At 38.0% G+C, this 12,837-nt stretch overlaps 1 protein-coding gene across 1 annotated transcript in view; it reads left to right on the top strand.

The window, feature by feature from the left end:
* The window catches only part of SLC15A5 (solute carrier family 15 member 5), a 30,817-nt gene that overhangs the window by 11,881 nt on the left and 6,099 nt on the right, over positions 1 to 12,837 (top strand). The window contains exons 5-7 of the mRNA XM_005148189.2: positions 643 to 829; positions 4,743 to 4,931; positions 9,238 to 9,369. Coding sequence (XP_005148246.2) covers positions 643 to 829; positions 4,743 to 4,931; positions 9,238 to 9,369 — 508 coding nt within the window. The remainder of the gene's footprint in view (positions 1 to 642; positions 830 to 4,742; positions 4,932 to 9,237; positions 9,370 to 12,837) is intronic.

Raw genomic sequence — 12,837 nt, forward strand, 5'->3', positions numbered from 1 at the left:
AATTTAAGGCTCACTCTTAGACTAGGCGATAGATTGGTATCTTCTTTTTAAAGATTAATAGTATTTTCTCCATATTATTAAGTTAACAGCTTTCAGTGCCTGTGATTCATGTTGATGATATTTTAATTCTTATTAAGAAGTCAGTTCTGATTTGCAATAGGCAGTGGAAAGGCAGAAGGAAGCAACAAAATTTGGCTCAAATCTGATCTTTCACATTCTGTTGCCATTTATTCACCCTTTTAAAATTTATATCTTCTTTCGGAGGTGGAATGTAGGTGAAAAGTATTTTTATTAAGAGCTAACATTTGAGTAATTCTTTGGCACTGAACAGACTCACAGTGAGTAGCGTTGACTATATCCTTTGCTGAGGAAACCCTACATGAGCTCAGTTACTAACTATACATTAATTTTCAGACAGCTATAAGGCAATAATATTCTACAAAATCGTATGTGCTGGGAGTGAACGAGAATGTCACTGAAAGTGTTTTACCATAATGGTCACTCTTTTTCACCAGAAGGCATTTGGTTTACTGTGACTTCTTCAGAAGGAAAAAAGTTGGAGAAGTTTCAAGTATTGTATAACTTTTACCCATGAAAGGTACCTGGTATGCTAATGGAGCTGGGTTTTATTCTTCAATACAGATTCCCTCAGGATATTATCTCCAAACCATGAATTCCAACTTGCACTTCAGTGGATTTGTCTTGCCAGTTGCAGCAATGAATGTGATAAGCATTGTGCCACTGCTGATTCTTGTTCCTATTTTGGAATGCATTAACTCAAATCTCTTTAGTTCCAAGGACACTGGGCATTCTCCAACAATTTACATTGGTATGTAAAAAAGACATGTGTTTATACAGTTTTAATAGGTATTCTGTTTTTGAAAGAGAAACTTTAGTAACAGATGATGGTCCTATACAAATAAATCTGACCATAAATGTTAAGATGAACTTGTTTTGGGATGATGCTTAGGGGTGAATATGTGTCAAAGGAATGCTGAAAAGATGGTCCTGAAAAAAATATGCTAGATATCAATAAGAAGTGAATAGGTTTTATGCAGGACAGAGACTGAGTCTCTTCTGACCAATAAAAAGTTTTGAGAGACATTCACAAATAAATAGGACACATCCTAAGGCACTTGTGAAAGAAATGGTACTAACCGTGTAGGCCTGAGACTTCCTCTTACTTGGTTATCTTCCAAGTTTATCCATTAAATTTTGGAAAGTAAATTTACTTTTAAAGTCTATTTTGGGAATAGAAGAGTTTTTCAGTTAATTGCTTTCTGATACTGGAGAAATGTTCACTGACCAAAATTGTGAACAAAGGCTTTGTTTTTCTGGTGTTTTTATGTTATAACTGTATCAATGTTGGGACTGCAACTCCTAAGAGAGAAAAAGTACTATCACTAATACAGTTTATTCAAGACTCTATGGTTGTATCACAAATGAAATGAAAGTATCTACTCTAATTCTGTGTCTGCAATAGGTATTTTTAGAACTAGTGAGCAAAAGAAAACATGAAGAAAACTATGTAAAACAAATGGGTATATATCACTGGACTGTTGTTCCTATTGAGAAGGCTGAACGTTTCACAGGTGAAAGGTTACTTGGAGGCATACAATTTTCCAGCACTAGAATTTTCATTTCAATATCTCATATGGAATAATTGGGTGGTTAGTAATTTTATTTATTAAAATCATAAACTGAAACATACCCTAATGGACACTCACTTCAACTGAAGGTGGATCTCCAGACGTGAAGTATTATCTCTTTCTCACAAAAAAGGTACAACAGTCTTCTCTGAAGAGTTCTGTTTTCAACAGTAAATGTTGTCTAATCAGGCTTGCAGATTGGCACTCATTTTGGAGATGTTCATAGCCTAAAGGTAATGATGGCTTTAGAAGGGTTCAGCTGCCTTCCATTGGCACTGATGTGTTTTACTTATTCATTTGTTTATTATCCCCCAAACCTCTTACATTCTAGGATCTAGAGGAATCCTCTGAAACTGTCTTTTAGTATCAGCTACATTTAATACCACCAGAAAAGCAGCTTCTGTTCTGTATTTGCTTAAAACTCTTCTGTTTCATAGATACTCTCATTAAGCTTCCTACATTATTTTTAATCTTCCAGCCTGCATTACAAACCTCAGACAAAAATATTTATAAATGACTATTTTCTCAGTGTGCTACTATTAATTCAGAGCCCCATGGCAAGCAGCACAGTGAGTACTGACACACTCAGAGGTATTAATCTGGCTAAATTAGCCTAATTAAGAGTGTTATTAAGTTTTATACAAACCAGATGCATGTAACGCAGCAGGTTGCAATTACCCCAGTTTTTAAAATAACATCTGCATTAAAACACAGAAAAACCTCCACACTCAGATAATAACTTTCCTTAAAACCATGGAAATTTCAAGTTAGTATTAATGTTCTATCCTGTTATGTTGAACAGCAGTAGAATCTATGCAGTGGTTAATTCTTAATAGCTTCATTTATTAAAATAGCCTCCTGTTAGGGATGATAAATTACCTGAGGCATAAAAATACCTGTGAGTACAGGCGATGGCTTTAGATATCCAAGTATATGACTGCACCTGCAAATACAGTAGACCTCTAAGTGCCAGTATTTTTGCCAACAGTTAATTAGGCTCACAATTACTTTCAGGAACAAAATTGGAAGTATAAATAAGCTGTTGGTGTTAAGCCAGCCTATAACTATGTTTTTAATGCAAGTCTTGTAAAAGAAATTCAAATAGTTTTCTGGAAATCTTCAACATGTTAAGAAAAACAGTTTTCCAATGGTGACCCATACAGACAATGTTGAACTGAAATATCTGATGGCTGTATAATAAGGTTCTACCTGAAAACTGTGATCTGTTACTGTTTCTATAGTTGGTTTATTTGTAAAATAGATATGATCTAAAGAACATGCAAATCTTAATGTGAATTTAGACTGTGTCACAAATATATTGAGTACCTGGACCTCTTTATGAAAACCATTGAATATTATTTGGTAAAAGTTCTTGCTCTAATATTCTTAATGCTTGATTATACTGAAATGTCTCATTAGTCTTGTATTTACTCCATCCAAGACTGATGTGGAGAATAGCTCTCCATACAGTAAACAAAAGCAAACCTCCAGCCCAGTGTCCATTTGAGGTGGTTTGGGAGTTGATGATGGTCATTTCTCCCTAAGAGATGCTCTAGTTTGGACAGTATTCATTTCAGGAAAGCTTTTTGACCTGTTTTACTCGGGATATGGGATCAGGAATTGAGAAGATCCAATACAACCTTAGTCTCTAGATAACATAAACAACCTTGTCCTAGAAACAACCCCATGTGTTACTGAAAAACCTTATCTCCTATAAAAGTAAAGCCTCAGATGGTCATTCAAAACTGCTTGTTTAAAAGAGGACTGCAGGAAGAAAAGGTAGGAGGGAAACCAGGTCTCCACGGCTCTCAGTTTCTTCCTCTGCCATGTAATGTCTTAAAAGAAATATTATGATTGTTGGGAATTTGGAGGTTACATTTTCTGAAATGTTTTGGCTTTCAATAAGGAAAATGGCTTAAAATATAGCACTGTGTAGTGATATTGAGCTGCTTGAGGTTTCTTTAGTACTAACATAATTTTTCACAAGGAGAACTCTTGCTTTGGTATATTACAAGAAGCTCCTTGAGGGCTTTATACCTGGCCTTCGTAAGGTGCATTGGCTAGAAAGTGCTGTTGAATTCCCTCCTGTCATCAATTTCCAAGCAATAATTCACTGGTGTTCTTATTAAGCACTAAAGGGCCCTTAGCTTCTAAGCCTCAGGTTAGGCAGGGAGGGGGGTATTTAATGTGCAAATGCAGAAAGACTGTGCTGATAGAAGGGTATGAGAGTTTGCTGCTGAGAGAATAAACACTAGTACATGCAAAAACATAAGACAGCTAAGGCCACTTAACTATATGAGTTTTCTGCCTTTTCTGTCCCAAAAAGACAGCACTTTTGTGCACTTTTTTGAGCACTTTTCTCACCCAAAGAGACAAACTTCACATGTGTTATAAAAATAATCTGAAACAAAAGCCTTTGACCGTGTAAATCAGTTCTAATAAGCATAACAACTTCTGGTCTTGAAGTGAGATGAGGCTTTGTAAGACAAGTGAAGAAACACAGCCCAGGTATCTGAGCCAAAGCTGTCACAAGGAACCAGATTCTCAGACCTGTATTTACATTGCAGTTTAGAAATACTGAGGAATCACAAACTTAGTCAAAACCAGTGGGAGCTCAAAATGTCTGAAGTATGAATGCTTCAAGTTCAGAAGACTTAAAACTTTGCTTCGGTTGTGTTTTTCTAAGGGACTACAGCCATTTCATATTGGCAACATCAACAATATAAAATAATACATTTAAAAAGTATCCCCTATGCAATGCATGGTGAAGTGAGTGTATTTAAAGTACATCTGAGCTTATTGGAAGTTTTAATCTTGCATTATGAGGCTAAAGGGGAAAAGTTTTTCCTCTCATGTATTATGCATCCGTAAATGCTTTCTGTGCTGACCTTGTGCTCATTTGCCATATACTTAGAGTTTGGCTTGTGGTGTAACAAGTACACTTTATGCATGTTTATGTGACCAGAGAGGACGTGTGGGATGGGGTAGCAAGGGGAAAGTTCTTTTGCATGTCTTAGGGCTTTGCTTTACTCTAAATACATGACGATCCTGTACCTACAGCCTTGGCGAATTCTCTCTGTGCTCTTTACCCAGTTGTAGGTCAGTTTTCTGCTGCACTTTCCGTGATGGTTGCTGGCTTCTCTGAAATACACCGAAAGCATTTCCCTCAGGTGGAGCAAACACTTTCTGAGGAGGTTCTTCTGGTCTCCTCCATGCCTTGCTTCCACTTGGCGCCTCAGTACATCCTCCTTGGAGTTGCTGAAGCCTTGGTAACTCCCTCCTGTGAGTAGAATCTAATAGGTTAAAGCAAGAATATTCTGATTTGAAAAGAATGATATAATCCTCCTAAAAATAATTAGTGTCATCTGATATTTTATCCCTGGCTCTCTTCCATGGGCTTAATGAGTAGATCTGTGCTTTACCTGCTTCAGAGTGGCATCATTTCTCATGCTGTAATTTAGAGTGAGCAGTGACATTGTTCCAGCTAAACTGGAAGGCAACACAGCCCAGTCAGGTCCCTGTGGTGCATAATCTACTCTTTGGCAGGGGGATGATAGGAGTGGTGGGACTCTGGGCTCAGAGGCATGACAGGTCTTGAAGCTGAACCAGCTTCATGTGAGGGCTGGACCAGATGAGCTACTGAGGTCCCTTCTGACCTAAAGTCTTCTGTGGTGACTCTTTTTTGGAGGCAGAACAAATACACACGAGAGATGAGCTGTGGTTATGGTCTATGAACACTTCCTCGGCCACAGTCAAAGCAAGGTGAAGCAATTCAGCCTAACTCTTTCCATTTGTGGGCCCAGCTAGTAGAATTATTACATGTTTTTCACTGACACAAAGCATATGCAGGTGGGTAACACAATCCAACTGACAAGCTAACCTGCAGAATATTGTAGGCAGATGCAAGATTCTTGTTTGTGCTCTAATTGGGAGTCATGTGAACATGCCTGCACAGAGCATCATGCCTCAGCTTGTGGCATGGAGCCAGAGATAAACGCTCCTGTTCTGCAGAGAACAGGCAGAGCTTAGCTCACGCCTGCTAGCCATAAATTATGTAGATACAGTTTTGATTGTGAATCTGAACCTTCTCTTCCTTACATCATTTACCTTTCCACATCTACACTGACATTCCTGAGGCTTATTTTGTTCTGAGGAGCACACAGAGTGCTTACCAATGTTTTAGCTTGCAGAGCTTGAAAAAGAAATGTTAGTATTACAAAAATAATCTAATCAACATTCACTTAAAGAGACACAGGTAAAGTAATTGACTAGCTGATCTCTGCAGGCATTTAATTCTGCAGGTTGAGTGTCTATTGTTCCCATAGAACCCAAGAAATATTCAGATTTGTATTTAAGAGCAGAAAATAACTTCAGTGTCTTAGCTTCATTCTTACACTCTAGTGAGAGCTCTGGGTCATGGTCTGTCACTAAAAAGGTAATTTTCCCTACTTTTAAATACTTAGCACTTTCATAATGCCTCTTTATCCGATAGCTCTCAAGTACTTAACTGAGACAGGTTTCTAGGCAGGTAATTTGGTTTCTAGGTTACAGGCTAAGTGTAACTGAAAACTGTGACCTTCTCTGTTTAGCTTACAAAAGAAAAGGTTAGGAGGTGGCTTGCTTACAGTCTTCCCATGCAGAAACATGGGAATAATATTGCTGGTAGAATAAGGCTTTTTAAATCTAGTGCACTGGGACACAACAGAAGTCCAATGACTGGAAAATGACATTAGCCTTTAGAGAAGAAATATAGCTTCATCTTGGGGGGTTGTTTTTTTTTGTGGTTGGGTTTCATTGTTTGTTTGGGGGTTTTGTTTTGGGGGCTTCAATGTTTTTAAAGGATTATGAATAGCATTTCTTAGGAAGAAAAGCTGTCTTTTCAATAATGATTAAGTATCTTGCTGAGAGCTGCAGTTAGAGGTGTGATTCAGGAATCCAAGTGAATGGGACTAAGTCTGATTTTGAGGCTTGCATAAAAAAACCTGAAAGTAGGTACCTAAAATAGTAGGTTACTGCTGTAGTTGATAAGGATGCAGGCCTCCATTTACTTGCCCACACATATGTGTCTGGAGTGATTTGTCATGGAGTATCTAGGCTATGCATGTAAGGCAAGCAAGCTCTTTAAGGTGTCTGTGGCCTCCAGCTGCTGCTGGAGAAGAGCATGGTTTTCCCATAGGTCTTGCACCTTATCAGACAGTCCAATGCAGATGGATAGTGCACTAGAGCATTTTTGGCATCACGAGGCATCTGTATTCAGGCTGCTGGAAAGAGCCCTAGGTTTGTACTTCAGTTTGAACTAAACTGCTGTTCAGGAACCGTTCAGTGGATCTCCATGGATGGTAATGACAGCCTAGACACTTAAATAGTTGTTTCACCTTTCATGGCATTTTACTACCTTTGTTACACAGAAGGTCAAATTCAATTATCATAATAATTTACTTGACCTGAAAGAATATGATCCAAGTTGAAGACAGAAATGTTCACGCTTGTAATCAGAGGGAAGAGAAGGAGATATCTCATTTCTAAAATGCTTGGTTAGAGGGGCTAGATTTGACATATTGAACTCTTCATCTGCATTTCAGCTCTGATACTTAAAATTGTGTTTATACGATATATTATCTTGTTGATAGGAGTTTTATTCAGGTGACAAGAGCATGCCTGAGAATAATATCAGCATTTAATGTTTTCCTAGCACTGAGGTAGTCTTTAAAAAATAAGGTAAAACAATGATAGAATAGTTGCTCTCCTCCACAATGTTAGAACATTTGACATTACAGGCCTCTGACAGCTTAAATTTGTAACCTAAGCTCGGTTTAAACTAGGAAATTACTCTTTTAAAACCCAATGATTTAAGAAGTAAAACCAAAACCTCTGGATAAAATACCACCACGCACACAAAACAAATATCCCACCACCACCACCTCCATCCTGTGAGATAACATTAGCAGACATTGGCCCCCACGGTGCCTGAGACTGTTGTAGAAGGGAAGGCATCCTGCTGGCCACAGCAGCTATGACACTACCAAGTGTCCAAGTCATCCAGTGCACTGGAACTGTTTTGCCCTACAGAGGGTTAGCACATTTCAGTATTTGATCAAGTGCTGCAGGAATATCATCTGCCCATCAACAAGTCTCAAAACACTTTGAGATTTGGAAGTCTCATAACAATCGGGTCTGTTAGTTAAAGGTTATATTGGGGATCACTTCACCCACTAATTGAAATGCAATAGTCTCTGGAGTGAAATGCAGCAGCTGTTTAACAGTTCACAACAGCATTCTGGGAGAAACGAGGAATGGAGTATGCAATTGGAACAGCAGGGGTAATTTAGGTAAGCAGGATACAATTGCTCAGACTGAATTTGGTCAGGGTGTATGCTTTGCACCCCTGCTTTTAGAAGAGGAGAATAACCCAAAACTTTTTAGGCTCTTAGTGAGTCAAATTAGCTAGGACACTGACCATGTTTCAGCCTGTACTGTTGTATCTACAGATGGTGTCCCAGGCTCACCTGCTTTCTCTAGCCGTTGGGCTTTTGTTTCCTATTGTGAATAAGAAAAAACCACTGCCCATGCTTTGTTTTTGGTTTTGTTTTTTCCTTTTCTGTAATATGTTTCCAAAGCTCTCATTTAGGCATCCAAATTAAAAAAGGATGGAAGATAATGATTGCAGTTTCATTTGTATTTAGAGATGCTTCAGGCAACTCAGCATCCAAATAGGATCCTCTGCTGACAAGTTTCTCAAGCTGGAGGTCATTCAAATTCAACAAATAAGGCAGGCTGGGAGACACTGGGGGTTAGAGAACAAGTGTGGGTCAGAGCTGAAGGTGTGAAACTAGGAAACTTGAGGTTTTGGTAAATGGAAAAGTTACTCAAAAAGAACAGCTATCATAAAGACTTGTTACTGTAACCTAGTTTAGCCAAATTACAGCTGGTGGGATTATGTATAGTCATCCATGCTACAATAGAATGCTACAGCTTCCGCTTGCTACCAAAGCTGTTGCTGCTTCTGGCTTAGTCTTCTGGCAAGAAAGTGAAGAACAATATCTTAAAACATTTGCTAGTGACTCTGGGGGTTGCTCTCTGGGGAAGAGCAGTATTGCCCAGCTCTAAGTTAAAGCCAGGTAACTGTCCAGGTTAAGGTAGAGCCCTAGATTTGGGAAGCATTTACTAGTGGTCATGCTGCATTGGCTCTGGCATAAGAGGTCCTGCTGTCCTGCAGTTAAGTATCACATCTGCTGTCTTCACGCTTGATGACTGTGGTGGTGTTTCTCTTGTCTTGCTGTGCCTGAGGTTTTACAAGGTGAAAGTAACTGTCTGGGTGAAAAAGCTTTGCATACTTGTGGAATATTGATAGTTGTATGTGAGATGGTTTATTATGAAGATTAATTTAAGCAGGTTAGGTAACCCTTTGTTAAGAGGGTACATACTAACATATCTGCCCTTCAGCAGCAAGTATATTCTCTGTAAAATGTGGAAAGTTCTTATTAGAGGCACTCTAGATTTTTTTGTCTTTTACCATAATTTACTTTTTTTGTTTGTTTGTTTATTTGTTTGTTTTTTAACCTCTTTCTGTATCTGCTTCTTTTCTAAGGTTCCTTACTTTCATTCTGGCTTGTGCCAGAAAGAATGAGAGGGATTTCCATGCATTTTTTAACTCTCTTTAATGGAGCTGGCTGCTTTATGGGTGCTTTCTTTGTTCAGACAGCCCATGCAGGCTCTCAAGGTAAGAATATGCTCATGACTGGTGTTCCTGAGCAGTTTTCTTAATATTATTGATTTGGAGAATTAGGCATCAGATTTAAAGGGGATGCCAAAGTTTTATTGATTTGCTCTCACAATTAAGATGGAATTAAGATAGGAAATAGCCTTCCAGCTGTACTCATCCAATTTTAATGAGTCACCTTAGTTCTGATAGTTGGAGTAATTAGAGGATGGCATCTTGCAGGAAGCCCTCACCTCCAATCTCTATACTTCTGTTCTAGAAGACAAGAAAATGGATTGTCTAGGAAGCACTTTTTTATGTTCATGAAGAAGTAGGTTCATGTTAGCCATGCTTCCATGGAAGCCTCTGGCCATGAGAGTGAGATTAGTGCTTCCAAGAGTGGAGGACATGCCTTTCTTTTTGTCCCACAGTGTCATAGGGGAAAGGAGGTTGGGTTGAGTGTTTCAGAGCTGTCTATGGAATTTGTTATCCTAGAGCTGCTACTTCTTTTCTGCTTTCTTTACACCTCTCCCTTTGCCAGCTACAGGAAGAACCAGATTCTGTGACAATGCAGTCTCATTGTGGTTTTATCCTTCTGCAGATGGCTACCACAATTCCTAGAGAACTTTTATTTTCAAAAGGGAGTTATTTCACATCCAGCCTTTTGAGGAATATTTAGGTTCAGCCCCGAACTGGAGATTTTTTTGGGTTGTTGACTTCAAGATGGGCCAAGAGTTTCTTAAAGTCTTTTGTCTTTTGCTGATGAATCTTTGTTCAATACAAAAAAGACTTGTTTCATAAGTAAGGCACTGGGGTTGTTGAACTGAAGGACAGGGATCCCTCTGTTCACATATTCAGCAATAGTTCCTCTTGCTGAAGAAGTACTTCTAAAGATGCTTTCCATTGATAAACTTGTTATTGCGCTACAGAGAGCTGCTCTTTTATGGCGCACAAATGCTGTCCCTAATGCATGACACCATTACAGTTACCATGATTGCAGAATTTGGTTACTGCTCATGGTTAGAGCCATGTAACTTAAAAAACAAGTGTTTTGGGTTTGTTTTTTTGACATATTTTACTGCAATTTAACTTTGGGTATAATTACATTTTTATAAAATAGTTAAGCATAATGTCAGCATCAAAATATTTTGCCTGTGTTATGTTACTCTATGTGTAATTTATTCCTTTAAGATTATTTTTATAAAAAGCAATAGAGGAAATGAATTTTTGCATTTGGTTTGTAATTTGAAAGGTTTTTGTCTAATTTTAAATCAAGCTGATTTATTCTTTTTCTGTAAGTCTGCATGAAAACATTTAATTGATTCAAAAAGAAAATGTTTATTTCTTGCCAGAAATACTGTTTTATCAGAAGCTTCACATTTTTATCCTGGCTGCGACCAAAAAGCCTGAACTCTCCATGTTCTCCACAGACTGCAGTTGTCACGTTCTAACCTCTTTTGCTTAAGATTTTTGAACATTTCCTGGCTATAATATTATCCCTTTTATGAAATCGAGTGCCAAACTGCTCTACTTAGCTTTAGAAGAAAAAAGCATAACTTAAGGCTTTATTTGTCAGGCCTGCTCTTCCTATGGATGGAATTGACTGTGCCATTGTCCTGAGCAAAAGTTACTCTTGAATTTCCAAGGGATTCAGTGCCAGTGTGTATTCAGATTAAGGTGCTGTAATTGGACCAAATAAGCCCCTAAATAGGAGTTTTCTACAAAACTTGAAAAGCTTTAGAGAAAATACAGTGAAAATGTTCAATATTTGCTCTGTTGCTCTAGTTAGAAGCATTAGAGATTACTTTCCCTATTGGTATGTAAACAACATATTATTGGGCTCTCACATTTTGTTTCTAAAAATAAGTGGAATCTCACTGGGTATCTCTTTCCCACTGTTCCTTGCGTGAATGGGCTAATTATCCCAAGTGACCACAACTCATGGAATTCACAGTTTGTAAATAATGGAGATATTCCTGTTTCTTAGAATCAAAGAGTGGTTTGGGTTGGAAGGGACCTTAAAGATCATCTAGTTCCAACCTCCCTATCGTGGGCAGGGACACTCTCCACTACGCCAGGTTTCTCAAAGCCCCATCCAACCTGGCATTCTGCTGTGTTACAGCTCTTCTGACTGAAGATTCGAAGTACTCCTCTACTCATCCCAGCTAGACTTTTGTCTTTCTGACTCGTAAATCAAAGCAGGCATGGGATCATACTTCTGGAGCTGGTTATAGACTATAACAATAACCAAAGGGGCATTTAGGCTTGGTTTTGGTTTTCTTGTAGTTTGATAGGAAATGTTACATACAAAATTCTTTTCTTCCACCTGTACTTATCCAGGCTCTTCCTCTGTGCTTCTTACAGTGTTCTTTGATGCTTGTGATACAAAGCTTAAGAGCAGCAAAATAACTATTTGTTAATTTATAAAACCTAATGGTTACCTATTGAACATTCTAAAGATGACAGTGCTTCAGCAAATAAAATTGTGAGCTGCCTTAGAATTCAGTCAAATTAAAGTCAGATGATACAAACTAAGCTCCCATTACATTTGATTTTTTTTTCAACTCTGTTTAAAGAGGCAGTTGGTATCTGGACAGTTTATAGAATTATTTCTTTCTCTCCTCCAAAAAAAGCTGAACTAATATATTTATATTGAAAAGAACAAAGTTCTTTATCTTTCATTGAAAGATAATGATTGTGTTTAGGTAAGGTTTTGTAAGGCTTAACAAGGCTCAGTGTGCAGCTCTTAGGCTCTGGGTGCTTTTGACTTGTCCCATGGTTCCCATTTCACTAAAACCTGAGCCAAGACTATTTCTGGTTCTCCCATCTCTAAGCAATGAGACCATCTTTTTCCATGAAACAATTCAGGATACAGTGAAGTAGATCCTCCAGTGTGTATTTTGAAGTGCTGAGGCACAGAGGGTGTTGAGAAAATTTAAGCATTTTAATATCCTATTTCATGTCACTAGTTTAGGATTTTATTTGGGTTTTTATTGGCAAAGTTGATCAGATATCAGTCACAGTCAAAGCTGCATTAATCATTTTTAACACATCTATGGAGGATGGTGTGAATATGATAAAATAAGACTTAAAAAAATCTGACGAGTGCAAACAGATGACGGGTGACAGTGATATTTTCAGTACAAGCTGGGAAACTGCTTTCTTTTGGATCTTTTACTTCTCCTAACATTTTAACGGATGAAGATGCAAGACAAAACCTGTCCTCCGATGCCAATCATTTCAGAATACATTGCTCTAAAAATATTAATGTAAATATGTAAGAAAGACAAGGGCAAAAAAAAGGTCAGAGGAAGGAAAGTGCCCCAGACACAACTTTATCTGCTTGTATTCAGAGAACTGGGGCTGGTTTTGTGGGTTTTCTTTTGGTTTTGCCTTTTTTACTTTAATTTTAGTTTTGCTCTAGTTTGGAGCCTTGTGTGATTCTAAATACCAAAGATGATAAAGCTAGAGGATATTTCTTGCAGTCCA

This window comes from Melopsittacus undulatus, chromosome 5 (genome assembly GCF_012275295.1).
Source record: "Melopsittacus undulatus isolate bMelUnd1 chromosome 5, bMelUnd1.mat.Z, whole genome shotgun sequence".
In the NCBI taxonomy this organism is placed as follows: domain Eukaryota; kingdom Metazoa; phylum Chordata; class Aves; order Psittaciformes; family Psittaculidae; genus Melopsittacus; species Melopsittacus undulatus.